Genomic DNA, 16,813 nt, shown 5'->3' with positions numbered 1-16,813 from the left:
TTGCTATTATTTATGAAATGTATAATGAATTAAAATTTCGAAGTGCATATGTTAATAGAAGTTTTAAGAGATAAAGCAGAACTCTTTGTTGGGAAGTGTAAGATGAACTGAAGTTAAGAAATATGGTAATTTCAATTGCTGTTTTCGGATTACTAATAGAAATGAACCTTGATAATATAAATCAACAACATTCTCACAAGCGATTCTGTCTTCATTTTGTTCTTAGTCTGCATTTAGTGGTAGACACTGTTTTAAAACCCGGACTGGACTGGTCGGTCCAATCGAATAAAACTTGTTTATACTTAAAAAGTTGTTTTAACTCGCTCGGGTCAACAGTTTAAACCGTCNTCAATTGCTGTTTTCGGATTACTAATAGAAATGAACCTTGATAATATAAATCAACAACATTCTCACAAGCGATTCTGTCTTCATTTTGTTCTTAGTCTGCATTTAGTGGTAGACACTGTTTTAAAACCCGGACTGGACTGGTCGGTCCAATCGAATAAAACTTGTTTATACTTAAAAAGTTGTTTTAACTCGCTCGGGTCAACAGTTTAAACCGTCCGGTCTAACCAAACTGTCTGATAAACCGGTTCACTATTTCACAAGTAAAAAAAGCTCGAATTCTATTCATTTTTCAGTTTCTCTATGCAGCCATTCATTGAAATTCGCAGCTACTCTTTGAAATTACCCCTCAATCCCAATCAACTCCACTCTTTGAAGTATGAAATCGCAACCATTGTCTCAATCGTAACTCCACTCTCTAAAATCGACGACACCTCCCTCCCTCATTGGAAATCGACGACGACGCCTCTCTCCTTGCTCTACAATGACGACGATGCCTCCCTCTTTGCTCGACGACGATGACGACGCCTCTCTCCTTGCTCGACAACGATGACGATGCCTCCTGTCTTGCTCGACGATGATGACGACACCTCCCTCCCTCACTAGAAATTGACAACGACAACAATTGAAGGCACATATGGTTTATTTGATTCTCTTTTTTCTGTATTCGGAAGTATTGTTTTGATTATTTGATTGGAAGTTTTGTTTTGATTATAATGCTTGGTTTATTTGATTGGAAGTTGATTTTTTTCTTTTTTTGGCAGAATCCTCCAGATTTGGAAGTTTTGTTTTGATTATTTTATTGGAAGTTACTGAATTATTTTACTCGAATCTGGAAGGTAATTTGAAGGTACTTAGATTATTTATGTTTTCTCCCTCTGGTTGAATAACCCAAATTTGCCTAAACTTGAGAATAAAGAGATATAATGCTTAAATTAAAAGTTAAGGTGCCTTTTGGAATAGCATTCTGTTTCTGCATTTCAAGCATATTGTAATCTAAAAAAGTTTTTGTCGATTATAAATTTTTGGTGGAGCTATAACATATTATATTATATGTTGGGATTGCTGTTAAATCATGTTTGGATTGTTATTGAATCTGAATTATGTTGGTGCTGTAGTTAAGCTGTTATTGAAAATTTGAAACTTGTTCAAAAACGAAAAATCTGGTTTTTTTTTTTTTTAAGTGCTAATGTCATCATACTGACGCAGTATTATGACATCATCGGTCCAACCGGTTGGATCGATTGACCCATGACCCGGGCAACAGAACGGGTTGTCCTCCAGTCTGAGTTTTAAAACAATGGTGGTAGATTCTAACCAGCTGTATATGTGACCAGCTGACAAATTTGATTGGCCGACAACATATCTTGCATATTAATTTATTAATTCAATCAATAATTATCTAATAATTTAAATTACTTATTTAAAAATGAATATTGACTAATAAGTAGATGGGCCATACAAATGTATTCTTAGGGGTGATCGGTTCCGAGTACTATGCATTTTCTAAAGGAATCGATATCGAAATCGGAACCAGTCGGTTCCTAAGATTTGGAACTGAAACTAGAACTAGACTTTCGGTTTTGGTTCCTAGAAACTTGGAACCAGAACTTGAAACATAGGTTTCGGTTTCGGGTAACCGGGTAAATTTTAATCACCCCTATTTTTTGAAATAACAAATATACCCCCAATAGTTTACAAAATTACAATTTAATTCTGGTTCCTACCTGGATACCCGGACCTCGGTTCCGATTCTGCTTCTCGCCTCTCGTTTCCAGCACTATAGAAACCGGAACTGGATCATGAAATTCCTGGTTCTATCTTTTACCCATGCTCACCCTTACTTATTCCAATCCCAACAGGTTGAATCCAATGTTAACTCGGTTCTCATCCCACCCAATGCTTTATTTTTTTCATCCCTAAAACCGAGCTACCTTCGTCTGTACTTCCTTTTAAGTTGACTTTTATTATTTTCTTTTCTTTTTAATACCTCTTTTTCAAGACTGGGAACTAATTTTATTCTACTTGAAAGTTAGTGCATGAATTCAATCCAAAGGCTCTGCTAAATTTGACCAAAAAAAAAAAAAATGGGGGAGAGACCAAGACTGCTACAGAGTTATGTGATGCACTCATCATGCACATGCATATTTTTGTTTAGAACTTTAGACAATCACGCATTTTCCATCTTGTCTAATTTCGAAATCTTCTCACAGTGATCCTGCCTACCTTACTCTCGAAACATCCTTGCTTAATTAACAAAACAAACAAAACTGTTCACTTCATAAAAGAAATAAGGGGACCATTACCAATAACATTAACCAGTCTCTGTGACCAGGACATTAATTTACTGACACAGCTCACAAATTGCCATTACCCATTTAACATCGCCACAAACTAAACGACGAAGTTTGTTGTAGAATGTTGAATTGATGCTTGATTGATCCCCAAATGGCGAGATCTTTAAAGTTTAGGTAAATTTTCTGGTCCCAGTCTTTCAAAAAGTAATAGTTTAATCCCCAAAGATAACAAAAGAAAGGACTGGTAAAGTCTTCCTGCAATATGCAAGCTTCATAGAGACTACAATGAATTATCTTATTAATAAGAAAGTATAAGTACTCATCACATGGTTCTTCTCCGACTTGAAACATTCTTAGTCAACTAGCTAATTCTTAGCCTAATAAAAAGACGACTTAAATGAATTGTTGTATTAAGAAATTGATCAAATGGTTCTTCTCCATCCATCGTCAAACACTCCTAATCAACTTGCTAAGTCTTTACCCTAATTATTACTTATCTTCTACAAGCAGTGTTGGAATTTTGACAACTATGTTTCTTAAGGATGGGGGAACCTTGGAGTTGGACAATAAGTAGCTTTGGGAACTTTTAAGATGAGAAAAAGAAAATAAATCAAGAAGAATAAGAGGATTAATGAAAACTTTAATGGATGCATTTGTTTGGTACATCTTGAACTAAATTATTAGGTTTTAATAAAAATAAAAAAATTATCACCTCATCCATTAATTGTAAGCAACAAATATCATATAAAAACGATCATTTAGGTCTCAACTTTAAGTGCAAAGGAGAGTCAAACTTGATCCAGCTAGATCTTTTTTCAAACTCATTTTGGTCAAGTCAATATTAGACAAGTGTAATCACAATTGACCCTTTTATGTTTTCTTAAATTACAAAGACCATACCAGTATGGAAATTTAGACTTTAATACCTGTTGTGTGTGGTTTTTCAGCCAATGCGAGGATGTAGCTTTACCCAGAATGATCTCGACAACTATGATTGATCGACCCAATATAAGTTCGTCGAGCCGTAGCTCGACCCAGCATAAACTAGTCGCAGACAATCTGAGGAATTAATCAATCAATCCTCCGATTACTTTAGATCCCGAATTTCGAAGGAATGACTGGATCAACAGTTGTCGTTGCGCAATATAGCGCTCAATCATAAGGATATCAGAATTATGATTCAAACCATTTGTAATCCCCTAAATTTCGATATTTCCTTTATGTAAATCTTGTATATAAACCCCCTAAAACGATGAGGAGGGGGATACGAATTTTAGATTAAAACTACATTGTTAGCTCTCACAACATATATAAAAAAAACACAGTGGACGTAGGCTGTTAACTTCGCGGAACCACTTTAAAAGTTTTATTTGTCACTTACTTTCTAGCGTTATCATTCATCCATTGTTGATTACCGTAATCACGCATACATCAGTTCTGATCCTGACAAAGTTGATCGGATCTCGCTATTTGATGTAGATTTTTTTAAAAGCTATTAAATTTTGAAATAACCTTGTTACCCTTCAATATGAGTTTAACAGCTAAAATATTACCTCCAAACTTATTAAATTTTCTCTCACTAGCAAAAGAAAAAAAAAAAAACTTATCAAAATTTTGTATTGACTAAATAAACTGAAGAATATAACAAAATATGAACACCTTGAAATCTGAACTCGACCTTGTGGCAACCGTTTGAGGCCTGAAATGACTTTGAGTCGGACATGCAAGGCCAAATTTGGCCTCATGAAGGTTATGAGAAGCCAATTTCACTCACAACGCTGTAGGAGGCCAATCGTGCGATGCTAAATTTTGGTCCTGCAACATCCTCATGTGGTTAATTGATCTTGTGGGAGCCATGAGTAGCCAGATTTGGGTTGGAAAGTTTTGGGGAGGAGGAAAAATGTTATTAAAAAAATTAAAAAGCTTAAAATATCCTTCCAAAAGAGAAAAAAGGATCTCATCAGCTCACTTTATTAATGAAATGACACCATCCAATAAATATATGTTAATTTATTGTTATTAATGAATGATACCGATTAATTATTCATGAATTATGTTGATGGGTAGATTAAAGAGAGAATTTGACAAATGTGCGACAGCACGTATCATTATATTATTGAACAGGCTCACCATGCCAGAAAAATATGGTGAGATTATTTCATATAAGTATTTTCTCATTCTAAGGAGTTGTTCCTTTTTTTTTTTTTTTTTTTTGGGGGGTGGGGGGGTTAGGGAACAAGAGTTAAAAGGTTGAAAATCTCATATCAATGGGTGTTCTTTTTAATTTGAAGAAATATATGTGCTTATCAGAAATACCCTTAAAAATTACCGTGGTTAAGGGCTTTGACTTTGACTTTGCATTATATATACAAAGACGAAAATACCCTCTAAGCTTATATTGATCTAATCCTAAAATTCTCTAGTTAATATTTAAATTCTGGAATTGGACGACTATAATCCCTTTAACTGTAATCAAATAAACTAAGTAGAAGCCATATATTTTAATTCCGAAATTCAAGGGGGAGCAGCGGAATAAGAAAACTGTATATTTTCTTATATAATTTTTTTTTTTTTTTTGTCGTATTATTCTTCGAACTCTATAAAAGAAATACGAGAGCTAAAGCTTGTCACATTGATACGAACCATTTGGCATTTGAGGTTGAAGAAAATTAATATCATGGCGATCGAAACAGTGCAATCCATTGTACTGAAAGAAAAAATCCCGGAAGAGTTCATTAGGTCACAGCATGAACAACCTGGGATCACCACCGTTCAAGGGACCGTTCTTGAGGTCCCAGTCATCGATTTGAACGACCATGATCAGGAAAAAGTCCTGAATTTGATCGTTGATGCGAGCCAGAAATGGGGGATGTTCCAAATTGTGAACCATGGAATCCCTTTTCAGGTTTTAAGCAAATTAAAAGAAGTCGGGAAGGAGTTTTTTGAGCTTCCACAGGAAGAGAAGGAGGTTTATGCTAAGCCTCCCGAGTCTAAAGGCATAGAAGGCTACGGAACAAAGCTTCAGAAAGAATTACAAGGCAAGAAAACTTGGAACGATCATTTGTTTCATAAGATTTCTCCACCATCAGTTATTAATTACCGATTTTGGCCTAAAAATCCTCCGTCTTACAGGTATGTAAATGTAATTTATAGGACGTACGTAGAATTTGTCCTTACTGAAAATCAAATGCTAACGTACTTTCTTTAACTGAACTATATTTACTATATTAATTAAAAAGGGGTTATCGATATTTTTATTAATTAATATAAAAATGGATGCAGGGAGGCAACAGAAGAATATACGAAGTGGCTGCATGGGGTGGCGGAGAAGCTTTTAAAGAGCTTGTCGTTAGGATTAGGGCTTGAAGAAGACGAGGTGAAGAAGGCTTTGGGTGGTGAAAACCTTATTTATCTTCTGAAGATAAACCATTACCCGCCGTGTCCTCAGCCGGAGCTGGCTCTTGGTCTGGCGGATCACACGGACATGTGCGCCATCACTATTCTTTTGCCAAATGAAGTCCAGGGCCTCCAGGCCTCCAGGGATGGCCATTGGTACGATGTCAAGTACGTTACCAATGCACTTGTCGTTCACATTGGCGATCAAATGGAGGTAATATAAATAATATTTTATATATATATATGGTTAATATCGTTTTAATGCTATATGAAATTGAGATGTATGTATTGTTTATATTAGTTACTTTAAAGTTGGGGTTTAAAAAAAAAAAAAAAAAAGGAATTGATTAGCAAATTTACGGTGGACAGCAAACTGACGGAACAATATTAATGGCGAACTGAAGCCGATAACAATGGAAATGAGAGATAAAAGTACGTCAAAACATTTAAAATTTCAATTTGTTTAAGGAAGAGACGAAAATTGCNTTACCAATGCACTTGTCGTTCACATTGGCGATCAAATGGAGGTAATATAAATAATATTTTATATATATATATGGTTAATATCGTTTTAATGCTATATGAAATTGAGATGTATGTATTGTTTATATTAGTTACTTTAAAGTTGGGGTTTAAAAAAAAAAAAAAAAAAGGAATTGATTAGCAAATTTACGGAGGACAGCAAACTGACGGAACAATATTAATGGCGAACTGAAGCCGATAACAATGGAAATGAGAGATAAAAGTACATCAAAACATTTAAAATTTCAATTTGTTTAAGGAAGAGACGAAAATTGCCTAACTTGCCAACCAACCTATTAAGTTTGAGCCCCGCTATAAAGTATAGATATGCCTAACAATATGAATATTTAAAACCACGTTTCGTGGTCGAGTGGTTGAATAAAGATTCTTAGGATATTATCTAATAAGCATAGAAATCGATTCAATTCGGTTGTTAAAAAAGAGTGACCATTGAAAGTTTACTTAATCATTAACTTCAAAGTTTTGGGATTAATTGAAGTACAAACAAATTGATCCGAATACTCGGATAAAAAAAAAAAGGGTATTCAACTTTTTTATCTTTTGACTTTTAACTTGACTAATTTCTTGATTGTTAACCTTTTTTCGGTAAACTTATTTGGCAGATTTTAAGCAATGGGAAGTACAGGGCTGTGCTCCACAGAGTCGCAGTGAATAAGGAGAAGACAAGACTCTCATGGCCAGTGTTCTTAGAGCCAGCAGTGGACCTGGAAGTAGGGCCTCATCCAAAGCTCGTTGATCAAGAAAATCCTGCGAAATACAAGACCAAAAAATATGGTGACTATGCTTATTGTAAGCTTAACAAGATTCCTCAATAAGTCACTCACCAGCTGTCCATCTAGTCTGATTAATAACAGTAATTAAGATAATAAATATAATTATCTTAATTACCACTCTGTGCCCGTAATTGTCGTTTGATTTAGTAATTTTAAGTATTTAGCGATAATGTTCAATTGGGTCAATAAACCAAGTAGAGATACAAACGTTACGTTAATTGTTGGTTCAGTACAAAGTGTTTCTTGTCGACATTTTATGTAAACAGGACAACCTCATTGTCAATAAGATTATCAAATAAAATAATATGACAGAAATTTGTTGTATAAAAAGATATCTATCATTTTCTTGGCAAAAAAGTATCTAATAGTTTCATAGCTGAAATTTTATTGAATCAAACTTAAATTGAGTTTATTGCAAATATAAATTAATAATAATAAAAGGGATCCAAAAGCATTCAAATTCTACATCTAAATCCAACTGTGCTTTATATATGGGCTCTTTTGAATTGGAGATCAAGCTGGTTATGTTCAACTTACAATTTACAAATAGAAAAAGGGGAAATTTCTGTAAACTATCTAGAAAGAGCCTACTATACTCATACAGAATATTTCATACAATATGAGTAGATGAAATATGAGTTGTGTTATGGAACAAAATCTTGTAGCTATTTACATTTCTGTTGTTTACAGAACTGCAAATAAGTTGTTTTAACATCGGAGAAGAAGTGTGTAAATTGCAATCCATTGAGAACTAGGAAATAAGATGTCATTTGTAATTCCTTGCCCACACAGGTACAGAGTATATCAGAATCCCTAACGCAAATGAGATTAGTACTGTGGCAAGGGCATATGCATATGCTCTCCAAGGTTGCTTGCTCTCCCTCATTGCATTGAATTCAGCAATAAAAGTAGAAACTGTACTCAAACAACCCAAAAATCCAAACTGTATGCCATTTGCGACCGTATTGCTGGTATTATTATTCACCTGCACCGCACAAATATATACTCAACAGAATGTCAGAACAGAAGTCCTTTGCACACATGAAAACCGAATAAGTGTTAATGGAAATGAATAAAATGGCAAACCATTAACCACGATAACTTAAATTGTTCAGACTAAAGCCTATGTAACACTAGTAACTCTTAGACACTGGCCTCATTTTTTGAATTTTGTAACTCAAGAACCATCCAAAAGTCGCATTTATGGGTAAACTCAAGACTCGGCAGACGCTCATAATTAAATGTAAAATCAGCATAGACATGTATTTTTAAGTTAACATGGACAATTGGACACACAGAGGGAGGGTGATATAAACAGAGATCAAATTGTGAATACATACCGCTTTCTTCACAGTAGCAAGTGCTGCCATGATACAAGCCGCGGAAACATTGGCAATCAGAGTACCAAATGGAACCCATTTCAGATAACCAGTCCTCCCTAGCCCACGTCCATTCAGTCGGGCTAAGAACCACCTAATCCAGACACCTAGAGGTCCAACAATGCAACCCAACCATAACTGAGCCTCACTGCTATCACTATGAAATTTCTTCTTTGTTAGCACTCCACTCGCACTCCATAAAACTCCTAGCAACAGTATCAATATTACCATTGCTACCAAATGACGCTTTAAGCTGTCCACCCTCCAGTTGCTGCTCAAGTCAGAAATTTCCTTGTTTGAACTTGTGCAAAGTCTTTTAAGAAGCCACCTGAAACCTTTGGCTGTCTCAATCCCGAAAATTATGGAGTAGGCTGCAAGAAACAGTCCTGCAAAGAACCAATATGGCAATGAGATGAGCACAGGGCTCGTTTATAATATGCTTATTCTCATGGACCAAGTTTATTCCTAAATCTCGCAAGTGCCAAGTTACCTAGGAAAAAGCCGAGGAAAGCAGGCACCCACTGGCCATTGACGCTGAGATCAAGCATTTTCTGATTCCAACCACTGAAAGTTGTAAGGCTTCCCAAGTAGCCAGTTGTCAAACCGATGGCTAAATATTCAGACACTCTGGATATGTCTCCTTTGAAAACAACACCCCACCAACCCATCAAGAAAGAACCAACCTAAAGGGATCCATATTGATTTTGCATGAGAACATAACTTTTCAAAATGATTACAATCATAAAAGGGGAGTTGAAAACAACAAATCATGAATAATTCAGTTTTGTGGGAAAATTGCAAAAGCCTATTCTAGACCAACTATAGAAGTTTCTATAAGTTAGGGAAACCAGTTTGGCGCCAGATTGCCATGGTTTTGGCTAGGATAATTGTTAAGGCTCAGGTAGAAAGCCTTTTGAGTGGCAGATGGTAAACTTTAGAAACAAATACACTTTAACCATCAAGCACCCAATAACTCAATTTCATGTCATCTCCTAGTACTCTTGAATTAAAATACATCTGTCAGTCTAATCAAAATCCAGACTATTATCCAATGACACTTTCAAATCAGCATCCATTATGTCACTCCTGAAATCTCCTTTAGTAAATATGATGGAAATTACAGATTTGGAGTTAGTGAAATAGCAGGTAAAAGTGAGACTTGTTTCTGAATGCAATATTTACCCAAGAACAAGTACAATCTCATGAGTGTATGCTTTTAAATTCTAGTGTGTGTGAAAGAGAGGTAGAGAATAAAATACCATATTAGAAGGAAGGTCAAGGTATAGAATGCTCCCTTCACTAGTCACGTGAGCAATACTGGGGCCAAAAAGTTTTTCCAGCAAATACCTTGTTAATACCTGCCCGACAATATTTTCAATGCAATTTAGTAATCTACCAATAACTACATATATTGCTTTAACTACCCCAATATAAAGGTTGCTTTAACAAACACTGAACCCGATGAAAAGCAAATTCAAATTTAAAGAAATATCAAGGGTTTGTCTCATTGTCCCATCTTTTTGGAATGGGATAATTGTAATTCCAAAGCATCTAATTATGTAATGGTTATGTATAGGCATTTAGTAACACCTCAATGGTAGTAACATCAATTCTCTAACTAATCCAGTTTAGCATTGTTCTTTACCCCCCAAAAAAAAGGCAGGGCATTAACCAAAAGTACAAGAAAGGGAGTTCCAACACTAAACCACGTAAATTTAGAGTAAGCAAAGGAGAAAAAGAAACTCCAGAGTTGAAGATGAAGTGAACATTACCGAAGGGAAAATATGGATGTTAATAGCAAAAGGAAATCCTTCAAAAACATGTCTGGCACTAGTCATATGCTGCTTTCAGTGACATTTCACTTTATTCTAATAACAATACAAAGTTTGTTTCACATACATTTTGTTTAGATGGTTGGTGCCAAGCAAGTACTTTGACACTAGGTAAAGGGATTGAAAAATAAGGCTACAAGGTAATGAACAGAATGCATAAGGAAAACAAAATGATAAATAAGGAATTCACATATATTTCAGCTGATTTTAATGCTGCCTACTGCCAATCTAAAAGTTTCAGGAAATAGAAGTTATGAATATTACCCCAAGAATCCCAAAAACAGCTAAATGGATAAGACATGATATATACTCCAATGACAATGGTAATATTTTCTCCTTCTCCTGCATGCAGAAACGTTGAAACATATAAGCTACGGGCACAGTGTTAAGGAAATAAAACAAACTTTATATGCATATTACCGCCAACACCACAGAGACTAAAAAAAAATCCATGTCAATAATCCTATATCACTAAAGAAATTAAGGAGAACTATTAAGTCTAAGCTCACCTGTTTTTGATTCTCAGAGCAAACTAATGGCTTGGTGGGAGGAGGAGTTACGATTTGCTCAGGTAAAGGTGTCACCGTAGAGACTGTATTCAGGGCAGTGGGATCACGAGACCAAAACCCCGAAGATTGCAATAGATTGTTCTCTGGAATGGAAATAGTCTCTCCATTCTCTAATGCATAATCAATTGAGAACCGCAGGCTACCACTGTCACTAATCCTGTTGCTGTGAAGCGCTCGATCCCCAATATCACCTGCCTCTGAAACAATCTCACTTTCAATGTCATTATCTAGTTGAGAGTGCACAGTACCAGACAAACTTAAGGAACGCCTTCTCAATGAAGAACTTGCACTGCTTGCTTGACCAAATGATCCACTTCGCCTAAATTCAGCAACATCAGTCCCATGCTCCATGACCCTTCACCAAAGTCACAGATCGTCCTGTAAACTTATCACAAGTGCTGCAATAGAAGTATGTGTTGACTCAATTAAACCAAGAATACAGGACAAATTGACAATAATATTGAAGCAAGTTATGCAGGTGATAATAATGTTTCTATTTTTAAATTTCAATGACTAATTGTCAACTACTACTCTTCTGATAAACTAGCATACATACGGAAAAGAACAAGTGATGACATCGATACTCTATCATAAAGTAAAGCATAAAATTTTTAAGGATAGTTGCCCAAGTACATTTCTGCAGCAAAATAAAAAAAATATAAATGGTGTCATCAAACGAGAAACCAAAACCTTTATACAATTCTTTTCTCAATTACATAAGAGGATACTTTAAGTCCTCAAATTGGAACCACTCACAAATTATAAAATATGCTTCTCATATCAAAATTATATACTTCATGAATGATGTCACTGATTAAAAATAAATTGGGTATATTAGCTGTCTGGTTCATGATTCAAGCAGCTACAAGCCATTTATAAGCGCTGTAGCAGTACAACTCACTACTTAACCATAAAGCAATCAATAATTGGCTCAACCTTTTCGGCTCCACCAATCATTCATGGCAGATTTATCATGTGAATAATCAAATAATGAATAAAACACTAACAACAATTAAAAAAAAAAAAAAAGCAAAAAGCAAAAAGAAGGGAAAAGTAAAACAAAAAGATACTTTATGAAAAATGTAAAAGAAACTTAAGCTGAAAATACAGTAACTTTCTCGGTTCAAAATAATAAATAATAAATCCACCTTTTAAACACTAGCAGATCACAAGGATATGATTGCCAAATTATGGAATAATAAAATCATTTTTAAAACACTAAACAGACCACAACATAAAAACCAAGTTTTGGTTCAAAATAAATCAGCAATATATGGCTATTTGGTTCACTATTATTATCCTATCCTATTCTACTATTCTATGATAAAAACCAAAAAATATATTTGTTTTAATATTTTCAAAATCTAATTCTATTTTATTTAATTATCAAAATATTAATAATTACTTTTTTCGTAAAAGATAACCTAATTTTATTTTTTTTAAATACTATTATTAAAAACATAAGAATAGTGAACCAAACGTGAGCCAAATATGAAAAATAAGAAGAGAAAAAATGTTCTTCGTACGTCCACATGGTGAGTTGGTGACAGTGAAGAAGCAAATAGCATCTTGTAAACTATTAGAAAATGAAGAAGTCTGGGTAAGAGTAAGACAAACCGACTTTATTTTACTTTTATATCTTCAAAATTTTCTCTAATTAAGATTCTAAAATGATAATATTAAATTTAATATATGGCCTTTAAAAAGGTAATTTATAATATCGATAGTAATATACGTTCAGAAGCAGTTTTTAATATAGTTTTCACTGTTTGAAGATGTGTCCTCCACTAAAAGAACAGAAACGGAACACAAACCGAAGATAATACAATATACATAAAAACAAAGGCAAGGCCCACTGGAATTTGACTTGATGTAAACTAAAACTTCAAAAAGAAAATCAAACGTGTTAACAAAGAATCTGAACTGCAAACTTTTCCAGTTACTTATTATACTAAAATAATCAATAATTGAACGTGAAAGTTAATTATTCAACGGAAACTTGCACATAAACAGTAGCTAACAGTCAAAACCCAGACAAACAAACAAACAAGAAAAGCTGGCTACGAAAATAAAGCAAAGCAAAGTCAAATCACAAGAGAAAGCTAACTTTTACAAGCTTTCCAAACTACAGGAAAAGAGAGAGAATAATCATACCGGCTCGACCGAAAAGTCTTCTGAAAGTTTCTCGTTCAAATGTCGACGGAACTGAAAGATAAACAAAAATGAATCCGTAAACAAGAGAGGCTAACTTTTGAAAAATTGATGAGTAGTGCATGTAATGGGAGTCAGGTGACATTCACGCGAAAAGTGGATCTGAGGCCTACTCCGGCCTCTTGAATTTGACGGCCTTTGGCTTTAAGAGATAGAAGAATTTGGTTTTTCTTGTGTTTTCTATGAACTGGCGTGAGCCGAACTATGACGATGGCCGTTTTTAACCCTCGGATTTCAACTCTCTACAATAAATAGATGAGAGAGGTTGAGAAATAAGACTGACACATGTCGGCATGTGAAGATTTGACCCGCCAAAACAACGAACAAACTTTAAGAATTAGTTTTGACAGGGATAATATCTTATCATTTTACACTATTTTTTTCATTTTTTTAAATACATGAGGAGCTATGTACGAGAAAAATAATAAAAACAAGATCCAAGTCTATTTGGTAAACTTAAATCTAATGCATATCTGTAACTGCTCAACTTACATCTCGATTCAGTCAAGAAATCAATATGATGGTGGCGCTAGAATTTGTATCACCAACTGTCCTTTTCTTGATGGATACATGTATGGTAGATGAACCAGATTATGTTATGTCCATCAGTTTCCGATTCCTTTTAAAGCGATTGATGGAAGACAAGTCATATTTGGCTACCTCTAAATAAAGCTATGTCGTCGTTGCCATACCATAGAGAGGGACTTGATTCACTTAGGGAGGAGAGCAAGGATCACATCACCTGAATGAGGGAGATCCTTGTATTGACACGTTGAGAGATTACAGATATGGTGAAATAAAAAAAGATTATATGTTACTTTTTAATATCAAATTTATTTTTGAAAAGATAAACGTGTTTTACTTTTAACTGTAACAAACAAAAAGGAAAAAAATTAAAAATAAAGTGTGAGAAATATTTTTGATTTAACTGAAAAGAAAAACAACGGTTGATCTGTTGGCTAGGATTTATGAACCTTATGACTAGTGTAGTGCAAGAGAAGAAGAAAGAGTTGGGCGACACAAAGGTTAAAAGCCAGATTTGAGAAGAGGCCAAAATGGGCCTTTTCTGCCTTGATGGCCTAATGATGTTGAAAGGGAGAACAGTTTTCTAATAATTTAAAACACAAAGGTAATTAAGGACGTTTCGGGCTCTCAGCCCAACTGCCTTTTATGTTTTCAGTTTTCACGTGTCCGTAATCAATACTAAGCAGTAAGCAGAAGAAAACTAAAAGTAGGGTGAGGGCAGTGGATATAAACTCTGGATACTTGTTGCTCCACCTGGTATGTGGACTCTGAGTTTGACTCAGACTCGCACCAAATTAATTAACCAAATTGTAAGAATGCCGTGTGAAATAAAATTATAATTAGTCTACCAATTAATTATTTTAAAATCAGGATAAAATACTCTCTCCATTTTCTCTTAATAGTTTAATAAACTTTAAAAACGACTTAAAAAAAAAAAAAAAAAACCGGGTCAAAATTAGACTGAAAGAGAAAGACACATGATTACCTTTTCTTTTTTCTTAATCGTCTTCTTTAACGGCTAAGCCGTCTGACTACAGTTATGGTTTCGTATTCCGGCGAAGAACTTGTTATGTGAGCCGCCAGCAGCAGCATGCCAGCATACAGCAACAATAACTATTTTCATTAGGCAATAACAGCCACAACGTACGTTTTCTCTCTATTCCTTACTCTTCTCAAAAACATATATCTAATAATTCTAAGAAAATAAAATCAATACAATACCATACAAAACTTTGACTAAACCCAGAAACCTCTTACAAATACTGGAGATATTGCGGCAGATATGTTGTTTAGATGATTGGAGGCCGGTTGGCGACTGCTATGGTAGGTAAGAAAGAGAGAATAAAGAGAAAATTTTAAAATAATTGTAGTAATTACTTTGAAAATAATGTGAACTTTGCACGTAATTGACTAAATGAAGCTGATGGTATATTTAACATACTTTATTGTTATTTATCTCCGAAATTATTCCTATGGATTATACACGCTTGTAAGACCTAACAACTTGCCTTGCCGTCCACGATTTCCTGATCTTGACTGTCAACACCGGCATTCAAGCACCACTAAGTATATGGCCGATAAATAGAAACATTTTCAGGAGAGAACGATTGGTCGTTTGTAACACTTACGCACAAACGACTTGTGCAGTATGTCATAGTGGTAACAATTTGGATAATAAAACACAATGTAAACCATTTGACTTGTAGTTGGATAGTAAGACTTTAAGTTATTTAGAGGTTTTGTGTTCAAGTCTCATCAAGTGATCACATCTAGAGATTAGTTAAAGTATGATACTTATTATATGATCATAAATAGTCTTCAAAACAATAATGGTCTGCAAGAATGTCGATGACAGGATCAACGAGAGAAAGTCATCGAGACTTCAACCAAGGGTGGAGAGAAGAAACCAACATTAAAGGTGGTAGGCTGAAGAAGAAAAAGCCAACATTAAGAGTGGTAGGCTGAAGTTGTAGAAGAAATGAGGAGTAAGAGAATGACGAACAAGCTTAAAAGATGAATTACTAAAAAGGTTCAAGAAGGAGTGTTGGAATATGAACACTTTTTGATAATTGATGAAGAAAAGACAAGCCGAAGAAAAGGCAAATAAATAGTCTTCAATATGATATTTTGGCATATCATTTTTTATGCTGGGTATTCCAAATAAATAGTATTCAAGCAGAAAAAATATGATTATATATATATCAGGGATGGGCACGGGCCACCCGCCCCTGGCCCGAAAGCCCAAGGGGATTCCCCGATCCCGGCACATAGCTCGTTCGGGGAATCCCCGAATAAAACCCGTTCCCCAAACTCGGAATTCGCCGTTTGGGGTTTTATGTCCTTATTAACATTTTCTCTAAATTATAATATATCATCCAAAAAAAATTAAATCTATAATGATTTATTGATTTATTATAATCAATCAAAACACCAAATAATGTATTACACATATATAACATATATATTATGTATTAACATATGATTATAGATAATAACATATTATGTATAATGTATGATATATATATGTTATATACATTATACTTAGATACCATATATAATGTATAATGTTGAATGTTGAATGTATATCATATATAATGTATAATGTACATATAATGTCGAATGTATAACTTTTGTTTCATAGCATTAACATATTATGTATAATGTATAATATATATACATTAACATATATATATATATATATATATATTACAAATATTTATAATGATTTATTATATTTAATCTAGTTTTATTTATTACTTATTTGTATATGGTTTCATAAAATACTTACACAATTATAATTTGTTATTTTATAATATATGAATGATTTTCAAATATTAAAATTAATATAGGTATATATAATATATGATTGATTTTTTAATATATATATATATATATGTGTGTGTGTGTGGTATGGGCCAGGCCAGGGATTTCTGGGCAGAGACA

General features: G+C 34.2%; 2 protein-coding genes across 4 annotated transcripts; one reads left to right on the top strand and one right to left on the bottom strand.

Moving 5' to 3' along the window:
* Positions 1-5,287: 5,287 nt before the first annotated feature.
* LOC116110558 (flavonol synthase/flavanone 3-hydroxylase-like) lies at positions 5,288-7,660 on the top strand. The gene is made up of 3 exons (XM_031396765.1): positions 5,288-5,774; positions 5,925-6,252; positions 7,184-7,660. Exons 1-3 carry the CDS (start codon positions 5,320-5,322, stop codon positions 7,394-7,396), a joined length of 996 nt encoding a protein of 331 aa, XP_031252625.1. The 5' UTR covers positions 5,288-5,319; the 3' UTR covers positions 7,397-7,660.
* Positions 7,661-7,817: 157 nt separating this feature from the next.
* LOC116110552 (fluoride export protein 1) lies at positions 7,818-15,255 on the bottom strand. 3 transcript variants are annotated; one of them, XM_031396759.1, is made up of 8 exons: positions 14,856-15,255; positions 13,289-13,339; positions 11,075-11,532; positions 10,830-10,907; positions 9,993-10,091; positions 9,224-9,416; positions 8,695-9,119; positions 7,818-8,339 (listed from the first exon to the last, which is right to left on the bottom strand). In XM_031396759.1, the coding sequence occupies exons 3-8, from the start codon at positions 11,483-11,485 to the stop codon at positions 8,121-8,123; spliced, it is 1,425 nt and encodes a 474-aa protein (XP_031252619.1). In that variant the 5' UTR covers positions 11,486-11,532; positions 13,289-13,339; positions 14,856-15,255; the 3' UTR covers positions 7,818-8,120. The 3 variants fall into 3 exon arrangements, with proteins under 3 accessions (XP_031252619.1, XP_031252617.1, XP_031252618.1); XM_031396757.1 differs by lacking the exon at positions 14,856-15,255 and adding an exon at positions 13,838-13,963 and having other exon boundaries at positions 13,289-13,587; XM_031396758.1 differs by lacking the exon at positions 14,856-15,255 and adding an exon at positions 13,838-13,963.
* Positions 15,256-16,813: the final 1,558 nt, after the last annotated feature.

This window comes from Pistacia vera, unplaced genomic scaffold (assembly GCF_008641045.1).
Source record: "Pistacia vera cultivar Batoury unplaced genomic scaffold, PisVer_v2 Contig606, whole genome shotgun sequence".
Classification (NCBI taxonomy): Eukaryota; Viridiplantae; Streptophyta; class Magnoliopsida; order Sapindales; family Anacardiaceae; genus Pistacia; species Pistacia vera.
The sequence above is the reverse complement of the archived record's forward strand: the minus strand, read 5'-3'. Positions and strand labels throughout refer to the sequence as shown.